The sequence below is a fragment of the Schistocerca nitens genome, chromosome 3 (genome assembly GCF_023898315.1).
Source record: "Schistocerca nitens isolate TAMUIC-IGC-003100 chromosome 3, iqSchNite1.1, whole genome shotgun sequence".
In the NCBI taxonomy this organism is placed as follows: Eukaryota; Metazoa; Arthropoda; class Insecta; order Orthoptera; family Acrididae; genus Schistocerca; species Schistocerca nitens.
The window spans coordinates 424,418,013-424,433,587 of NC_064616.1; the positions used below are offsets into that span (position 1 = coordinate 424,418,013).

Consider the following 15,575-nt stretch of genomic DNA (forward strand, 5'->3'; position numbering starts at 1 on the left):
CCACGTGTTGAGCAATTCGGCGGTACGTCCACCCGGCCTCCCGCATGCCCACTATACGCCCTCGCTCAAAGTCCGTCAACTGCACATACGGTTCACGTCCACACTGTCACGGCATGCTACCAGTGTTAAAGACTGCGATGGAGCTCCGTATGCCACGGCAAACTGGCTGACACTGTCGGCGGCGGTGCACAAATGCTGCGCAGCTAGCGCCATTCGACGGCCAACACCGCGGTTCCTGGTGTGTCCGCTGTGCCGTGCGTGTGATCATTGCTTGTACAGCCCTCTCGCAGTGTCCGGAGCAAGTATGGTGGGTCTGACACACCGGTGTCAATGTGTTCTTTTTTCCATTTCCAGGAGTGTACTACTCCAGCTACATATTGCAAAAGCAAAATTGCAAACATTTTCTGAAACACCTGAGAAAATGTTCCGGATGACTCTTAGACACCGTGTATAATGACAGACCAAAAACCTCTTAAAAATGACACAGTCTTAATATGATAGAGTGAAATACCCATGAATGAACTTTAGAGAGTGATCATATTTAGTTACGTGTTTCAGAGATCATACTCGCAAAAAACTTAAGATGTGGAACATATCAACTGAACAAATGTAAAACATTTAGAGAGAGAGAGAGAGAGAGAGAGAGATAGAGATAGATAGAGAGAGAGAGAGATAGAGAGAGAGAGAATAAGAAGATGGTTCAGCAATGTGTCATGCTTTAGAGCAAATTAGTCCACATTCCAAGTTAAGACGAAAGCAAAAGTTGATGACTGATGGTCGAGTACAAATAAATTACACAGTAATATACAAAACATTATCCCAAGGTATAAAAAAACTCACAGATTTCACACAGTTAACAAATCAAATGCATGGTGATTGTGTGTGACAATTTAAAGCTGTGTGCAAGACTAAGGCTCAAACCCAGGTACTTATCTTTTGAAGGCAGTGTTCTGATGCTTAAGCCACACAAACATTGACCAAATCTAACTGAATGTGCCCAAAGCATGTACACACGGCTCAAATGGCAGAGCACTGCCTATGAATGCAGGTATCTTGGTTCAGTTCCTGGTTTTGCACACAGTTTTAACTTTTGATGTATGATCAACATAGTGCCTAGTGTACGCAAAGCAAGTAGTAAATTAATGTCATCTCAAACATACAGATGTTTTGATAATTGGCTCCTCTGCAAGTAGTTCATACCTGGACAATGATGAGTAGTATACACACCACACAAATTTTACATCACAGTTAGTTACACAGACTGTAACTAACCATGGGTACTGAAAGAAGTCTTTAGTGTTCTTTGGTCTGATTAGGACCTGGGGATTTTGTTGCACATGGCTTTTGCATCTCTAGGCAAACTGTGAAAAAGTTTCATGTCTTACTTCTGTCTACCACTGTTCACTTTTTTCACTTTTACATCTGGTTTCCTCCATTACTTATTCCTGTGAGAGAAAGTAGAGTGTTTCTTTTCTGTTCTATCAAAAAATTAGGCCATCCTACAGACAGTGGATTTCTTTCAGCTACTGCCAAGTGTATCAGGAAAAAACGTCCACCACATCGCAGCTACTGATATTACTGAAAGTGGGTTTCTTATTCTAATATGAGATCAAAAAGCAATCAATGGTGATCTTATTGAATAAATAAATGCATCAAAGCACTTGGTGCAATTCATGAGAAGTTAAAATTGTTCATTTAAGATTTCAGGAGAGTTTTATTAATGAGCAAGAATACTCCTTTCTCTTTTATTTGGTGAACCCCTATTATTATCAATCATTAAATGCTGTCAGAAACATTCTGTATCTTGTGACATACAACTTACATTTTTGAATTTGACCATAAATGAACACATCTTAACTTTTATATTAGCTTTAGATGTGTGGACATACATTAAACTAAATAACAATGCAACAACTACAAAATCATAGTTCTGAAAATCAGTAATTCTGTTCTACTAAAGTATTGTCCATTAACCTAGTATTGTGAGGATGTTTAAACATTAAAATGTGTATACCTAAAGGATCTTCCCTGTTCCCTTTGTCTGGAATTGTGAACACTCCAACAATTTTGTGTCCATCTTTCTTCAAAAGTCTGTAGACTTCAGCTGCAAATGTACTCTGTCCAATCACAGCAATTTTTAATTTGTTGAAAGTGCTCTGAAATGAGAAAGTTGTAATGAAATATTAGAAGTTACAGTTGTGCACTGTAGGCTTATGCAGCATCTGTAATTTTATAACTGGCCTATTGTTGTTGATATAATGAACAGCAAGCACAACTGTTCTGTTTTCATGCAGAACATTACAGTATGACAATTGCTCATACACCAAAATCCAATGAGACAAAGTGTAATTCAATTACTCACCCCTTTTAGACAATGTTACAACCTCTGCATAGAAGGATAACTTTGGTGCCTCTGTTCACGAGTAAATAATGACAAAAATTTTCCATTCCTCTGTATAGCTCTACTCCAATGTATGTTTAGTCATAGTTATCGTAAATACTGTCCTAATGAATTTTGTAAACCCATATGTAAGTGTGTCAAAGTTGTCAACAGAGATAACTTTCACAGTTTTAAGTCAAGAATTGGAAGAGTAAGAAGTTGACATGTTTATCTGTGCTTGGTTCTCAATTTTAGAATCAGATGTGTACTAGAAAATGAACTTATAACCTGAAACCTAGGCTGTGCAGTAATAGCAAAGTTTGTGAAACAAGGATAACGAGTGTTTTGTGTGGTTAATAAAAACTGTAATAGTTAATCTGATCATAATATTGATGGCAATTAATGTAATGAATACATATGCTGCCCATTAAAATGCACCAAATATGTTTTTAAAATATCTAAAACTTATTTGGTCTTCTATCAGAATTTACACTCAAGTTATAAAGAATCAATTTGTGATGTACAAGTTGTCAGCACTCTGAAATGCATGTCATTTTCCCAAAAATTTTGTCAGTTGTGTAACAGGTTGCCTATTGTTCTTTACAGAATAATTAAGGTGCACATATTCATACTCTCAGACGAGATACTGACATGCAATACTTTGACATTTGCTACGTGTTTCATCATCATTCAACCACTTCAATTACATTGTACAGATTTCAGCATGTGAAAATTCAAGAAGCCTTGCTATTTCTGTTACACACACTCCCAGGGTCCTTGCGATTATAATCTGCATTTTGCTAAAGTTCAAAGTAGCTTTCTTCAGTCCTTGCACATATAATTGATTGAATGAAAGAAGCATCCCAGGTTTTTTTCTTAAAATAAGAATCATTACATGTTGAGTCAATGACGTGCTGAATTACAATTTGGACAGTGATAGGTGAAGTGGTGTAACTGGCACAAATGGTTGTAGAACTTCTCAAATAATAACAACGTAAATCTGTCATCATTCAATACATGTGATGAAACTCATCAGCAATTAGCTGATGAAAAAGACACCATCAAACATTAGCAGCATCTACAAAAGGAGAATAGGTGCATTGGATAGTCTCTGACCCTTCAGATTTGTAGATATCATCCCGTCATTGTTAACAAACATAAAGTAAGCTAACACAAGGAATTTTCAGATAGGATCCAAAAATTTACACAGCATTACGCATACCTTTATGTTGCTGTCTGGACAAATGTGATACTGTGAGAAATAATTTATGAAAGGTTTATAGACCAAGAGACAGATGTCAGCTGAATTGAACACATTAAGAAAATTTGAGGTGCATATTGGATTTACGCAGAAGTACTTTATATAACAAGGCATAATTTTCATCTATAAAAGCAAAAGATTAAGACATAATCAGCTCCAAATTAGGCATATGGGAGGGAAACAGGCAGCACACAGTGGTTGTATAAGAAAGAGGTTAAGCTGTAGGCCTCTGAAGCTCCCAGCAAACTTTGCTCACTTCAAAATTCAGATCCAGAAAAAGAATAAGTCCCACATGAAGTTCCTGTCTGTGGACACTGGGCTCCTGGTCAAGTGATCATTTGCCATGATTGGAAAGGCTGCTATAAGGCTGTATGATGGTGGGTTAGCAGCACATCTTTAAGTCAGCGTAGCTGCCTACTCACCGGATCTAGACATTTGTACCTTTCCTTCACTTTATCACCAAATTTAAAAAACAATGTTAAAATGTAACATTATATTTTGGACATGTCCTAAAGAACAGACACCATACATATATAAATACATAGGGCTTGACAGCCATTAAGATCATTTCAGTGCTCATGCACTCTCTCTCCTGAACTCTTTTTCAGGGCTCCAGTGTGATGCTGCGAGCAAACGTATGGTTGACAGGGGTCACTCGTAAGTAGTGTGTGACAAGACAGGAATTTGCATTGGATGGAAAGCATGCTCAGACAGCCGAAGCAATTAAGGCGACCGCTCACATACAGCGAGAAATCTGGGTTCGGTTCCTGGTCCTGCACGAATTCTTACTTGTTGCCATTGAATTCATTTCAATGGCCAATATGTTCAATGTCAGAATTCATTTCACTTCATCGTGTATAAGTATAGCTGTGGGATCAATAATGGTGTCTGTTTTTTTTTTTTCAGACAGATCCAAAAGAACAGACACCATACATATTTAAAACTAATAAGTAGCCCACCTATAGTTAGAAGATTGTAATATAATAAACAGGCAAATGATGTAGACTCTTAAGGTTGCTGCTGGAGTGAAGGGTGGTGCCTGGCTCTGGAGGACAGATATGGGTACACCAATCCATGCTGCTTTAACTCTAAGTAAGAGTTCATCAATTATAGCGGCAGACAAACGGTGGTATGCCATTGTCTCAGCAATCCATGGCCAGATGTTTTCAGTGGGTGACAGATCTCGAGAATGTACTGAACACAGCAAAAATCACACATCTTCTGTATCAAAGTAGGGTAGTATGACTTGGGCAACATTATCTTGTTGAAAGATGTTGTCACAGAGACCTTGAAGATGGGGCATTGCCACCAGCTTTAACACATCAAAAATGTAATGTCTTCTGTCCAAAATACCAGTTATGTGGAACAGAGATAATCTGTGTTATGAAACAAATGGCACCTCATACCTTCACACCAGAATCTGAACCCACATGATAATGATGAATGCATAATAATGATTATTACAGGTTTGAAGGGACTGAACTACTTGGTTATCAGTTGCTCGTTGAACTGGAAATTTGTGTAAAGACAATGCAGAATGAGAAAAAGAACTATCACCTCAAGGGTCTGTGACCTTATCACAGTTAGCTTGAATCATATGGTTGAAAGAGAGAGAAAATCGAGGCAACTAAAAGCCATAGCTGATCACTGCAGTCCACACCAAGAAGTGTCATCATACTCTAGACTATTAAAACGGGGTGAGAAAATAATGGCCGGATGGACTACAGAGTTAGTTATCTTAAACTCTTGGACAAATAAAATACATGCTGCAGCAAGAGATGCTCCCTCCAAATCCACCCCTGACAGCTAACACTGAGGTCCATTAAATTTTATTATAAATCCACCTTCCCTTAGGAAATGTAAGACTGTTAGCTGCTATCCCATCATCTGCAAGGATCTTGGGTAGGGAGGTATAAACGTTGAACGCTCACCTCAGATCAGCCAGTACGGCTCACACTGCAAGAATATGGGCTACCATGAAATGACCAATACAGCTACTTTGAGGGGGGTCCTCTTGATGCAAAAGGAACTTGTGGTAAAGTCTGGGGTGGTCGATAAGCAATTGGCATAGTACGATGGCATCTTTCTGAGATGCCTGGAGAGAAGTACGCCACAGCTTGGTGGTTCCCTCAATTGTTCTCAGATTGTTGAGGGCTCTAGTAACCTGCCATTCCATATCTCAAGTTTTCAAAATTTGATGGCACAGTTATTATCATAGGTCTGTGCCCGGCACTCAGAGTTCAAGTTTGTCTCCTGCAATTGCTTCTTTAGGTAATTTGTCAGTGAATTCATTTCCCAGAATACCCACGTGGCTTTGTTTCCAGATGAATGTCACTGTCATTTTGGAGCTGTGGAGGCCAAATAATAGGTCTTGGAAGTCGCCGACCAAAAACTTTCTGGGGTAGCAAAGAGAGATGCCTTGTAAGCAGCTCATGAAGTCACTACAAATCAGGAAGGCCTTTGGCACAAGAGTTTCAATTTACTGCACAGTGCACAATATAGCAACCAACTCTGCAATGTGTATACTGCATGCACTCAGCAAATAATACTTCTTGTGCCCCTTAGTTGTGCAAAAGCATAACCAATCCTGTCATTGGCAATCCATCCTTGTAGATGCATGTTACATCTGGGTAGTTGTGGAGAATCAAATGGAATAGGTGTCTGAGAATGGTGGGATCAGCATTTTCTTTAGGGCCACAAAACAGATCCTTCTGAATCATAGGACTGGGGATGTGAGGGGGAGGGGGGGGAGGTTGCCACGAGAGAGCTCTACAAACACAGACAAGGAGGAGGCAGGTGGATGTCCTTGCATATGAGCTTCCAATCATATCCCAGTTAGTCTACTGATTTCTGGGTGATCTGCAAACAGTCTGAGCTGTTGGTTGTGAACAGATTTGAGTAACATAGATTGGTAGTCACCTGACAGACTGTAACCACATAATTCGCCAAGAGATTCTGGCATCTGCTGTTCAGTGGTGGAATACCAGCTTCCACCAGGAGGCTGTCTAAAGGGCATGTGCAAAAAGCCCTAGCTGCCTGTATGTATTGATAGTTCAGGTTTGAACCTATCCGGACCTGGAGCAGTTGGAAATACTGGATAAAATGGGTAAGTAGCCCCAGAAGCTCCACTCATGCAAAGTGAACAGGACGTAATGTCACCAGATGGTGTCGTACACCTTCTGCACGCCAAAGAACATAGTGATTAGATGTTGGTGATGCACAGAAGCATCACGCACTGCACTGCACATTCCAGATGAATCAGTTCATCTGTAATGAACTGGAATGCCCGAAAGCCACTCTGAAATTGCGACAAATGTCCTCTGGCTTCCAGGCAACAACACAGTCAGCAGTTGACCATTCTTTTGAATAGGCCTAATTTACTCACCCTGTTCATACAAGAGATTGATCTATAATTAGTCAAAATTTGAAGGTCTTTTCCTGGTTTCAAGATAGGAATAATAATACTCTCCCAGCATTGGGGAAAAGGGGGGGGGGTCCTCCCCTTCCTGCCAAATGTGGTTGAACAACCCAAGGGTGTGTTCTGTGCTGCTGTTATTAATGTGTTAAAGCATTTGATTGGAAATTTTTTCAGGTCGATGGTCTGTGTCATGCAGCTAATGCACTGCAGAACTCCCATTCACTAAATGGAACATCATATAACTCAAGGCCTCATGCATGGAAGGATAAGTAGTGATACCTGCCAGGTGTTTCCAGGTCAGGAAATTAGGATAGTAGTTACTGGATGAGGACACTGTGGTAAAGTGCACCGCAAAACATTCAGCAATAAACACAGGATCAGTACAGATGTCACCATACAGGGAAATGCCAGGGACTACTGTAGACACTAGGTGACCATAAATGCAGCTTAATTTAGTCCATACTTGAGACAATGAGGTGTCGGCTCTTTCAGATGACACATACTGTTCCAAATACTCATGCTTTTTCCTTTGCTCAAAGTCCCTTGAATGTTATTAAGTTTTCCACAAAAGGATGGCGTTCACGTCATTGAAGTGTCCCTCAATGCCCTCTCACAGCTGCAGCTATTTCTTAACACTGCAATGGCACACATTTCCAGTGGAATGGGCCTGAATAATAGGGCATCTGTCATTACTTCCACAGAGTGTATAATCCTTTCAATAGTATCTTGTACCACTGCTTGGATATCCTTCCCTTGACTGGTTTCACAATTTTGTTTGGATATGAACATTTCCCAGTTGGCTTTATGAAATGACAAATATGGTGTAAGTCGTATTAGTTGGTGGTTTGACAAAGGGAGTCTGGCTGTTGCACAGACTGACACAGATGTACCACTTTATCATGGGCGAGATGCTCGCATTGCAGACTGTGAGATCTATGGCTGGGTACATTCCATGGCCAATACTGAAATGTGTTGCAGCTCCAGTGTTAAGTCAGCAGACTTCCTGTTCTGAAGTTAATTGTTCTATTACTTGGCTCCTGCTAGATGTGGTTTCACTACCCCATACAGGACTGTAGGCACTGAAGTTCCCCAGTAGGAGGAAGTGTGGAGGCACCTGTTCCACTAGTTCCACCAGCCCGTGACATGATATAGATGGTACATACTATTACCCTGACTGAAAGGTAGACATAAACAGCCATAGCTTCTAATGCAATTGTTAGTGGGACATGCACACTGAAATTGTCAGAGCATATGAGCAGGCAGAGACCTTCAGATGTGCTCTTAGCATTAACATGATTTTTATACTACAATTTGTAGTTTATAACGCATTTAAAACTGATATCTCTCCTCTTTGATAGCATATGTGAACTGGCACTTTTCTAGCAAATTTAAAGAATAATTAAACAACAGTCACTCATCTTAGAGACACACATCTAGCATCATTTTAAACTCCATATTTTACAGATGAACAACTCCCCCAACCCCTGGCAAAAGTTTTACATTTTCTCACAAAGATTTCAATCAGAAATAAAAACAAAAATCTTCACAAGTGAGTATTTATTTCATATTTTATGACAAAAAATTATTACATGCAATTTATACATAATTTACTTCCAATTGGTAGTCTTGTAAACATTGTGGTAGATAAAAGTCCAGCATTGTAGTCTTTGTACCACTACCTACTTACTTTCCCTATCTGATTGCCAGTCTCTCTCTTTCCTTTGTCAGAACAAACTTCACAGTAGAACATGGTGTTTACTTTGGGAGCAGTGGGTGATACTTTTTCTTGAAAACGGTAACCAAAATTTCTATCTAGGCTAGTGGTTGGTGTTGGTTCCAATGACTCCTGCAGCTACCAAGTCTATGTTAACTTCTTTAATAAATGCCATTAGATATATCTTTTGCTTGGTGACATCCTTGAACAAAATAAAACAATTCACAACAGCCATTAGAAAATGCAAAAGAAAAGTTTTTCGCACCGCTTCACTGTTTTGCTTGCTAATGGGTAACAGCTGTACAGGTGATTGACACAATCTACATCAGTCTTGATCATGTTATAATCTATGACAATGTTTGGCTTCATTGTTTCTGTAAAACCTCCTTTTGATCAAACAGAACCTCTTTCATGATTGGCTGATGTTTTGTGGAGAGGAAATATACATCATGTTTATTTTTCCATTTCAGCATTAGAATAGGATCCTTCCTCAAAAACAGAATATTTCATTTTGTTTCTGCTTTCATGTTTTGAAACTTGTTGGTAGGTCCTTTCTGTTCTTCATGACAATTTTGGCAACCAGTGTCTGATGTTCCTACAACATGTTCAGTAAAGGCACACTTGTAAATCAATTTCTGTTGCATCCAGTGGTCAAAATATGAACTACTACGGCTATCCTACAGCTATCAGACATATAGCATGTGAGAAACAATGTTTCAGTGGATCGAAAAGCTGTGAATGCAGGATAGGGGAATCATCGGCACGGTCGATACGTGCGCGCTCATAAGGTATACAGGTGTAGTGCTGAATGTATTAATAGTAGGGAGTTGGCTTTCTGAGAATTGTTTCTCCAGAAGTGCCATGCCAACTGTTGAGTAAGTGGTCATTAATTAATAGAGTTTGACCAAGTGGTGGTGGTAGTCATTACAGTTCCATTGAAGAAATGTCAAAGTCGTGAAGGGGAAATTGGAGTAAAATAACTTTGCTGATAAGTCATTTTTCACCTGAATGTATGATTCTTTATCAGTATACATAGGCTCGATATCTCGGGAGGTGGAAGGGGGGGGGGGGGGGCTGCGGCAATCGAACAGAGCAGTAGAATTTAGTTTAACTTGCGATTTTTCCTTCTTGTCCCTGTGAGATTTTGGTTTTTGTGAGGATTTTCCTGTCTTCGCTTCTTGGCCTACAGCCTGTGGCTCTGTCAGCCACTGGTTGGTGGCAGACTGCTGATCTGTTTCATGCTAGGAGGAGAGCACCTGGGCAGGTGTGCTCTTACCTAATGGAGGAGGAGGAGGAGGCATCTCTGGTTTCACTGAAGAGGTGCTCACCATTGGTACTACAGGTTTGGGTGTCAAATGAGCTGCTGTAATTCCCCCATCTATAAAACAGGCATTGACATTTGGCTGGGACTAGGAATTACTGTCAGACTCTGTCAATGCTCTAGATGTGGATTTTGACATGATATTTGCAAAGTTTGACATCATATTGATTGGGTTGAGTCATTTAAACTTTTTCGCACCATGATAAGACAGGTGGTCAAATGTTATATAGTCTTAGATTTTCTTCTTCCTGTTGAAAACTTAACATGGCGGCAATAAGGGGGGGTGGTATTCTGTGCAGTTTACACATGTAGGGGCTTGTTCACAAGGGCTGTCTTCTTGCATTGTCCTTCTGCATGTCCCACAAGTAGCCTCATTAGTACAGAGTGAGAACATGTACCCAAACCTCTGGCATCTAAAACATCACATAAGAGGAGGAAAATAGGGCTGGACATCACGCCTATAAACCATGAACCCAACTTTCTCAGGTAAAATATTTCCATTGAAAGCTTCAGTGTCTACCCTATGATCCTTACATCCTCTCTGGATGCAATAAACAAAACGGACTCAGCAAGCAGCATTCAGTTCATCTGTTTGTGACGAGGTTCCCTTGGAAGAGAACAACTTGAATCCTATTGAGTTTATAGGGAGAGAGAGTAACTGATACATCTCCATGCTTATCATAGGCCTGAAGTGCCTGCGATTGGTTGGCATTCAAAGCTTTATCAACAAAAATAAATTTCTCATTTTCTCTATTCAGCAACTTGTCCAAAGTTATGGTCAATATTTTCAATGAAAAACAGTGGATTTGTCATTGCAAAAGATTCTCTGTCAGTTCTAGAGCATAACAAAAATTGGGTGAAGTATCAACCTCCATTTCTCCTTGCCCGATTCTGATCTCATTGTGTAGCCTCAAAAATGGATATTCGATGAGGTTGTAAGCCTCTGCATTAAAATCTTGCTTTCTGTCTGCTGAGACGGCCATACTGGCAAAGCCATTGGTATAAGTACATTTCATTGCAGATCACAATACTACTCACTCTGAAAGCTCACCCCATAAGTGTCACCCTGTCACGACAAAGGCTACTTAGCTTAGTACCCGTTTCCCACAGTCCTAGTGCCCCAGATTGGAAAGACACCTACTCCTCAGCAAAAATTTGGAGGTTACAGCACAGGCATCAGCAGTGCAATCCATGCGATGTCAGGGGCTACAACTATAAGGGTACACAACTACCCCACCCCACCCCTCCCCCATTTCCATCTCCTACCCCAATCCTGCCATGACAGATTGACTATCACACTGGATTTTAAATGTGAACATAAATCCACTCCAATAGTAGGTGCAGAAGTACACTGTGCACAGTGTACAGATTATGCACCACATAAGGTGTTCTTACCCAAACGGCCTGCATTTCTGTGAAACTTGGAAATGTGGATGTCAAACTGTAGATGGAAACCAGAAGTTATCAAATCAAAAAGGGTGAGGGAAAGGTTGTGAAATAAGCTTTTTTTTTTCCAGGGCGCAAAACTGCTATAGTCATTAGCGCCCAGTCCGTGACTTAGGAAACAGTAAAAATCGAAAATGGAAACCAGCAGAAATGGGAACGAAACTCAAAAAATTGGAGAAACAAAGCAGAAGGAAGGCTTAAAAATCCACTACAGAAACGGGTTGGTTGTCCCCAAAAAAGCTACAAATGACTGACGTCATTTCACTGGCACTAATAAACTCAAGAACGCGATCGGACGAGCGCGTGTCATCTGCTAAAATGGACGATATATCAGACGACAGCTGTAGACAGGCGCGTAACGGAGTAAAATATGGGCACTCAATTAAAAGGTGTCTTACCGTCCACAGCTGAGAGCAGTGGGGACAGAGTGGGGGAGGATCGCCGTTTAAAAGATGTCGATGGCTAAAAAGACAGTGCCCTATCCGGAGTCCCGACACCGCGTTCGGGAGGAACAGGTCCAAGCACAAGGAAGAGCTTTCACGTCCCGCAATTTATTATGGGGAAGTGTCAACCAATGTGCGTGCCATAAAAGAACAACTCGACGACATAAAACGCTCCGTAGATCGGTGAAGGGAATCGATTGAATAGCTGGCCGAAGAAGAGAGACTGCAGCCTTGGCCGCTATATCGGCCGTCTCATTTCCACAGATACCAACGTGTCCCGGGAGCCAGAGGAACGCCACCGAGACGCCCCCCAGGTGGAGCAAGCGCAGACAGTCCTGAATTTGGTGGACCAGAGGGTGGACAGGGTAAAGAGCTTGGAAACTGAGGAGAGAGCTGAGAGAATCTGAGCAGATAACATACTGTATCCGCAGATGGCAGCGGATGAAGTGGACAGCCTGGAGAACAGCGTAAAGCTCTGCAGTATAAACCGAACACTGGTTGGGAAGCCAAAATTGATTTGGGGTGTCGCCAACAATATAGGGACTCCCTACACCTAACGATCTTTTCGAGCCATCAGTGTAAATAAATGCTGCTTCCTTCATTTGTGCACATAGAGCAGCAAATGCCCGACGATAAGCAAGTGAAGGGGTACTATCCTTGGGAAATTGACAAAGGTCACGGAGCAGGCAGATCCGGGGACGGAGCCAAGGCGGTTCTGTACCCCAAGTTGTCAAGAAGGTTTTAGGAAAGCGAAAGGAAAGAGAATGGAGCAGTTGACGGAAGCGGACTCCCGGTGGTAGTAGGGAGGAGGGGCGGCCTGCGTACCCTACATCAAAAGAGGTGGCGAAAAAAATGTCATGGGCTGGATTAGCAGGCAGGGAAGACAGATGGCTAGCATAACGACTCAGAAGGACAGCTCGCCGATTGGACAGCGGAGGTTCAGCAGTCTCAGCATAAAGGCTTTCCACAGGGCTGGTGTAAAAAGCTCCAGACACTAAATGTAATCCACGGTGGTGGATAGAGTCGAGACGCTGAAGAATAGACGGCCGAGCAGAGGAGTAAACTATGCTTCCATAGTCCAATTTCGAGCGCACTAAGGCGTGATAGAGGCGGAGAAGGACCACTCTGTCCGCTCCCCAGGAGGTACCATTCAGGACACGGAGGGTGTTGAGGGATTGCAGACAGCGAGCCGAAAGATAGGAAACGTGGGAGGACCAGCACAGCAGAAATCAGACTGACTGAAAATGGGGGAAAACAAAGCGATCGTGGGGATGCAGCTTTGTTCCCTGAAGACAGAAGATGACCGGCAAGTAGGATCGTAAGAAGATCGACAATTCATCCCGATTGGCTCGAATGCCGCGGATATTCCAATGGATAATGGACATTGGGTGGACAGAAAACGGAAGAATGTGACCAAGGTTACCCTCAACTCAACGACTGCTCAGACCTATCGACCGACAGCGTGGAATGGCTATCAGCTGAAGGCAGAATATCCTCATCCATAGGTTGTCCAAGAGCAGCTCCTGCCACCAGCAATTGGCCAGTTGATCGGCCGCCAGCAGTGCGCCTCGGCGACACAGAAGATGGCCGAGGACGGTTACCACCAGGTGGTGCTGTAGATGAGCCACGCCATGGCGGAGAAGGAGAGGAACTGGGTTTCTTATTAGCCTTCTTGGAAACTGGACGTTGAGACGAAGGAGGAACCGATGGTTGTGAAGTTGGGGTACGTAAAAAATCTTCATGAGTAGGCTCTTTTTTGGAACTCCGGGTGTCTGATTTTGGGGTTCGAGATTTAGCAGAACCCAATGACGGGTGAGCCATAGAGTGAGCAGGTGAGTGTGGGGACGTTGTACAGGCGATCTTTGCGCTGGCCGATCTGACGACCGTGGCACTAAAGGTGAGATAACAAGTGTGCGTGGCTGCCTCCTTTGTTGGCTGAGGAGAGGCAAGGACAGTGCTGTATTTACCTGTGTGAGGCACAGTGGGCTTTCGACTGGCGAATAATTTTCGAGCAGCAAAGGTTGACACCTTTTCCTTCACTCTGATTTCCTGAATGAGCCGTTCGTCTTTAAAAATGGGTCAGTCGCGAGAGGAAGCTGCGTGGTCACCCATACAGTTGATGTAACGAGGGGATGGAGGTGGACAAGCACCCTCATGGGCATCCTTGCCACATGTAACGCAATTGTCCGGATTGGAACAGGACTGGCTGGTATGATTGAACCGCTCACACCGATAGCAATGCGTAGGGTTTGGGATGTAAGGCCGAACGGAAATCATCTCATAACCCGCTTTTATGTTTGATGGAAGCTGAACTTTGTCAAATGTCAAGAAGACAGTTCAGGTTGGAATGATGTTCGTGTCAACCCTTTTCATTACTCGATGAACAGCCGTTACGCCCTGGTCAGACAGGTAGTTTTGAATTTCCTCGTCAGACAATCCGTCGAGGGAGCGGGTATAAACGATACCACGTGATGAATTTAAGGTGCGGTGCGCTTCCACCCGGACAGGGAAGGTGTGTAGCAGTGAAGCACGCAGCAATTTTTGTGCCTGGAGGGCACAGACTGTTTCTAACAACAAGATGCCATTTTGTAAACGGGAACAAGACTTTACAGGACCTGCAATTGCGTCGACACCTTTCTGAATAATGAAAGGGTTGACCGTGGAGAAGTTGTGACCTTCGTCAGACCGAGAAACAACAAGGAACTGTGGCAACGATGGAAGAACTGTCCGTGGCTGAGACTCACTGAACTTATGCTTGTGAGCAGACACAGTAGACGATGAGGAAACCATTGCGGAAGTATCCCCCATGATTACCGTCATCTCCAATGGCACGCTCCTTTCTTGTGGGGGCCCTCTCTGAGGGCACTCCCGCCTTAGGTGATTGTTCACACCTCAGGTCACACCTCCCGAGAAACGGATGGAGGGACCAATCGGCACTTTTGGAAGGTATCAGCTCGGGTAATGACCCCTCCCTGGGCCTGGCCATTACCAGGGGGTACACACGTGTCCTACCTGTCTACCCGGGGCGGGGAATTACACGTTACCCCGTCACCGGCTATGCTTGGGAATGCGCGGGTCGGCCTTCAGACACACATAGGGAGGAAAAAAGAGAAAGGGAGGAACAAAGAAAAGGAAAGGAAAGAAGAGAGGTCTCAAACATCGCAGCGGAGAAAAGGGTAAAGAGAAGAGGTAAGGAAAAAGGAAGGACAAAGACTTGCCAGCAGAGAAAGCATAGAAGAGAGACCGATTTACAGTTTCGAGCGTCTGTCTCCAGACGTAGGCACTAAACTTACTCCCAGAGGGGGAGAAAGGGAAGGGAAGAGGCAGAGGTGAGAGGGGGGGGGGGGAAGATAGCGTTTGGGGAAGGATGTGGAAAAGGAAGGTATGCAGCCCAGAAAGGAAGGAGGTACACATTAGCTCGGGGTCCCATGCTCACTACGCATGTATCCACAAAAGAGTTGTGGACTCCCTGGGGGGGGTTGGTGAGGCTGATGGGCCGATAGCTATCCACACCAAGCAGGTTTTTACTGGGTTTGAACACTGGAATGATGGTGTTCTCCCACCATTGTGATGAAAGATCCCATCACACCAG

The 15,575-nt window shown here is 42.9% G+C and overlaps 1 protein-coding gene across 2 annotated transcripts in view; it reads right to left on the minus strand.

Annotated features, from left to right (window-relative positions):
- The window catches only part of LOC126248367 (cytosolic 10-formyltetrahydrofolate dehydrogenase), a 166,717-nt gene that overhangs the window by 140,581 nt on the left and 10,561 nt on the right, over positions 1-15,575 (minus strand). For both annotated transcript variants that reach the window (XM_049949295.1, XM_049949296.1), the window contains exon 2: positions 2,015-2,156. In XM_049949295.1, coding sequence (XP_049805252.1) covers positions 2,015-2,156 — 142 coding nt within the window. The remainder of the gene's footprint in view (positions 1-2,014; positions 2,157-15,575) is intronic.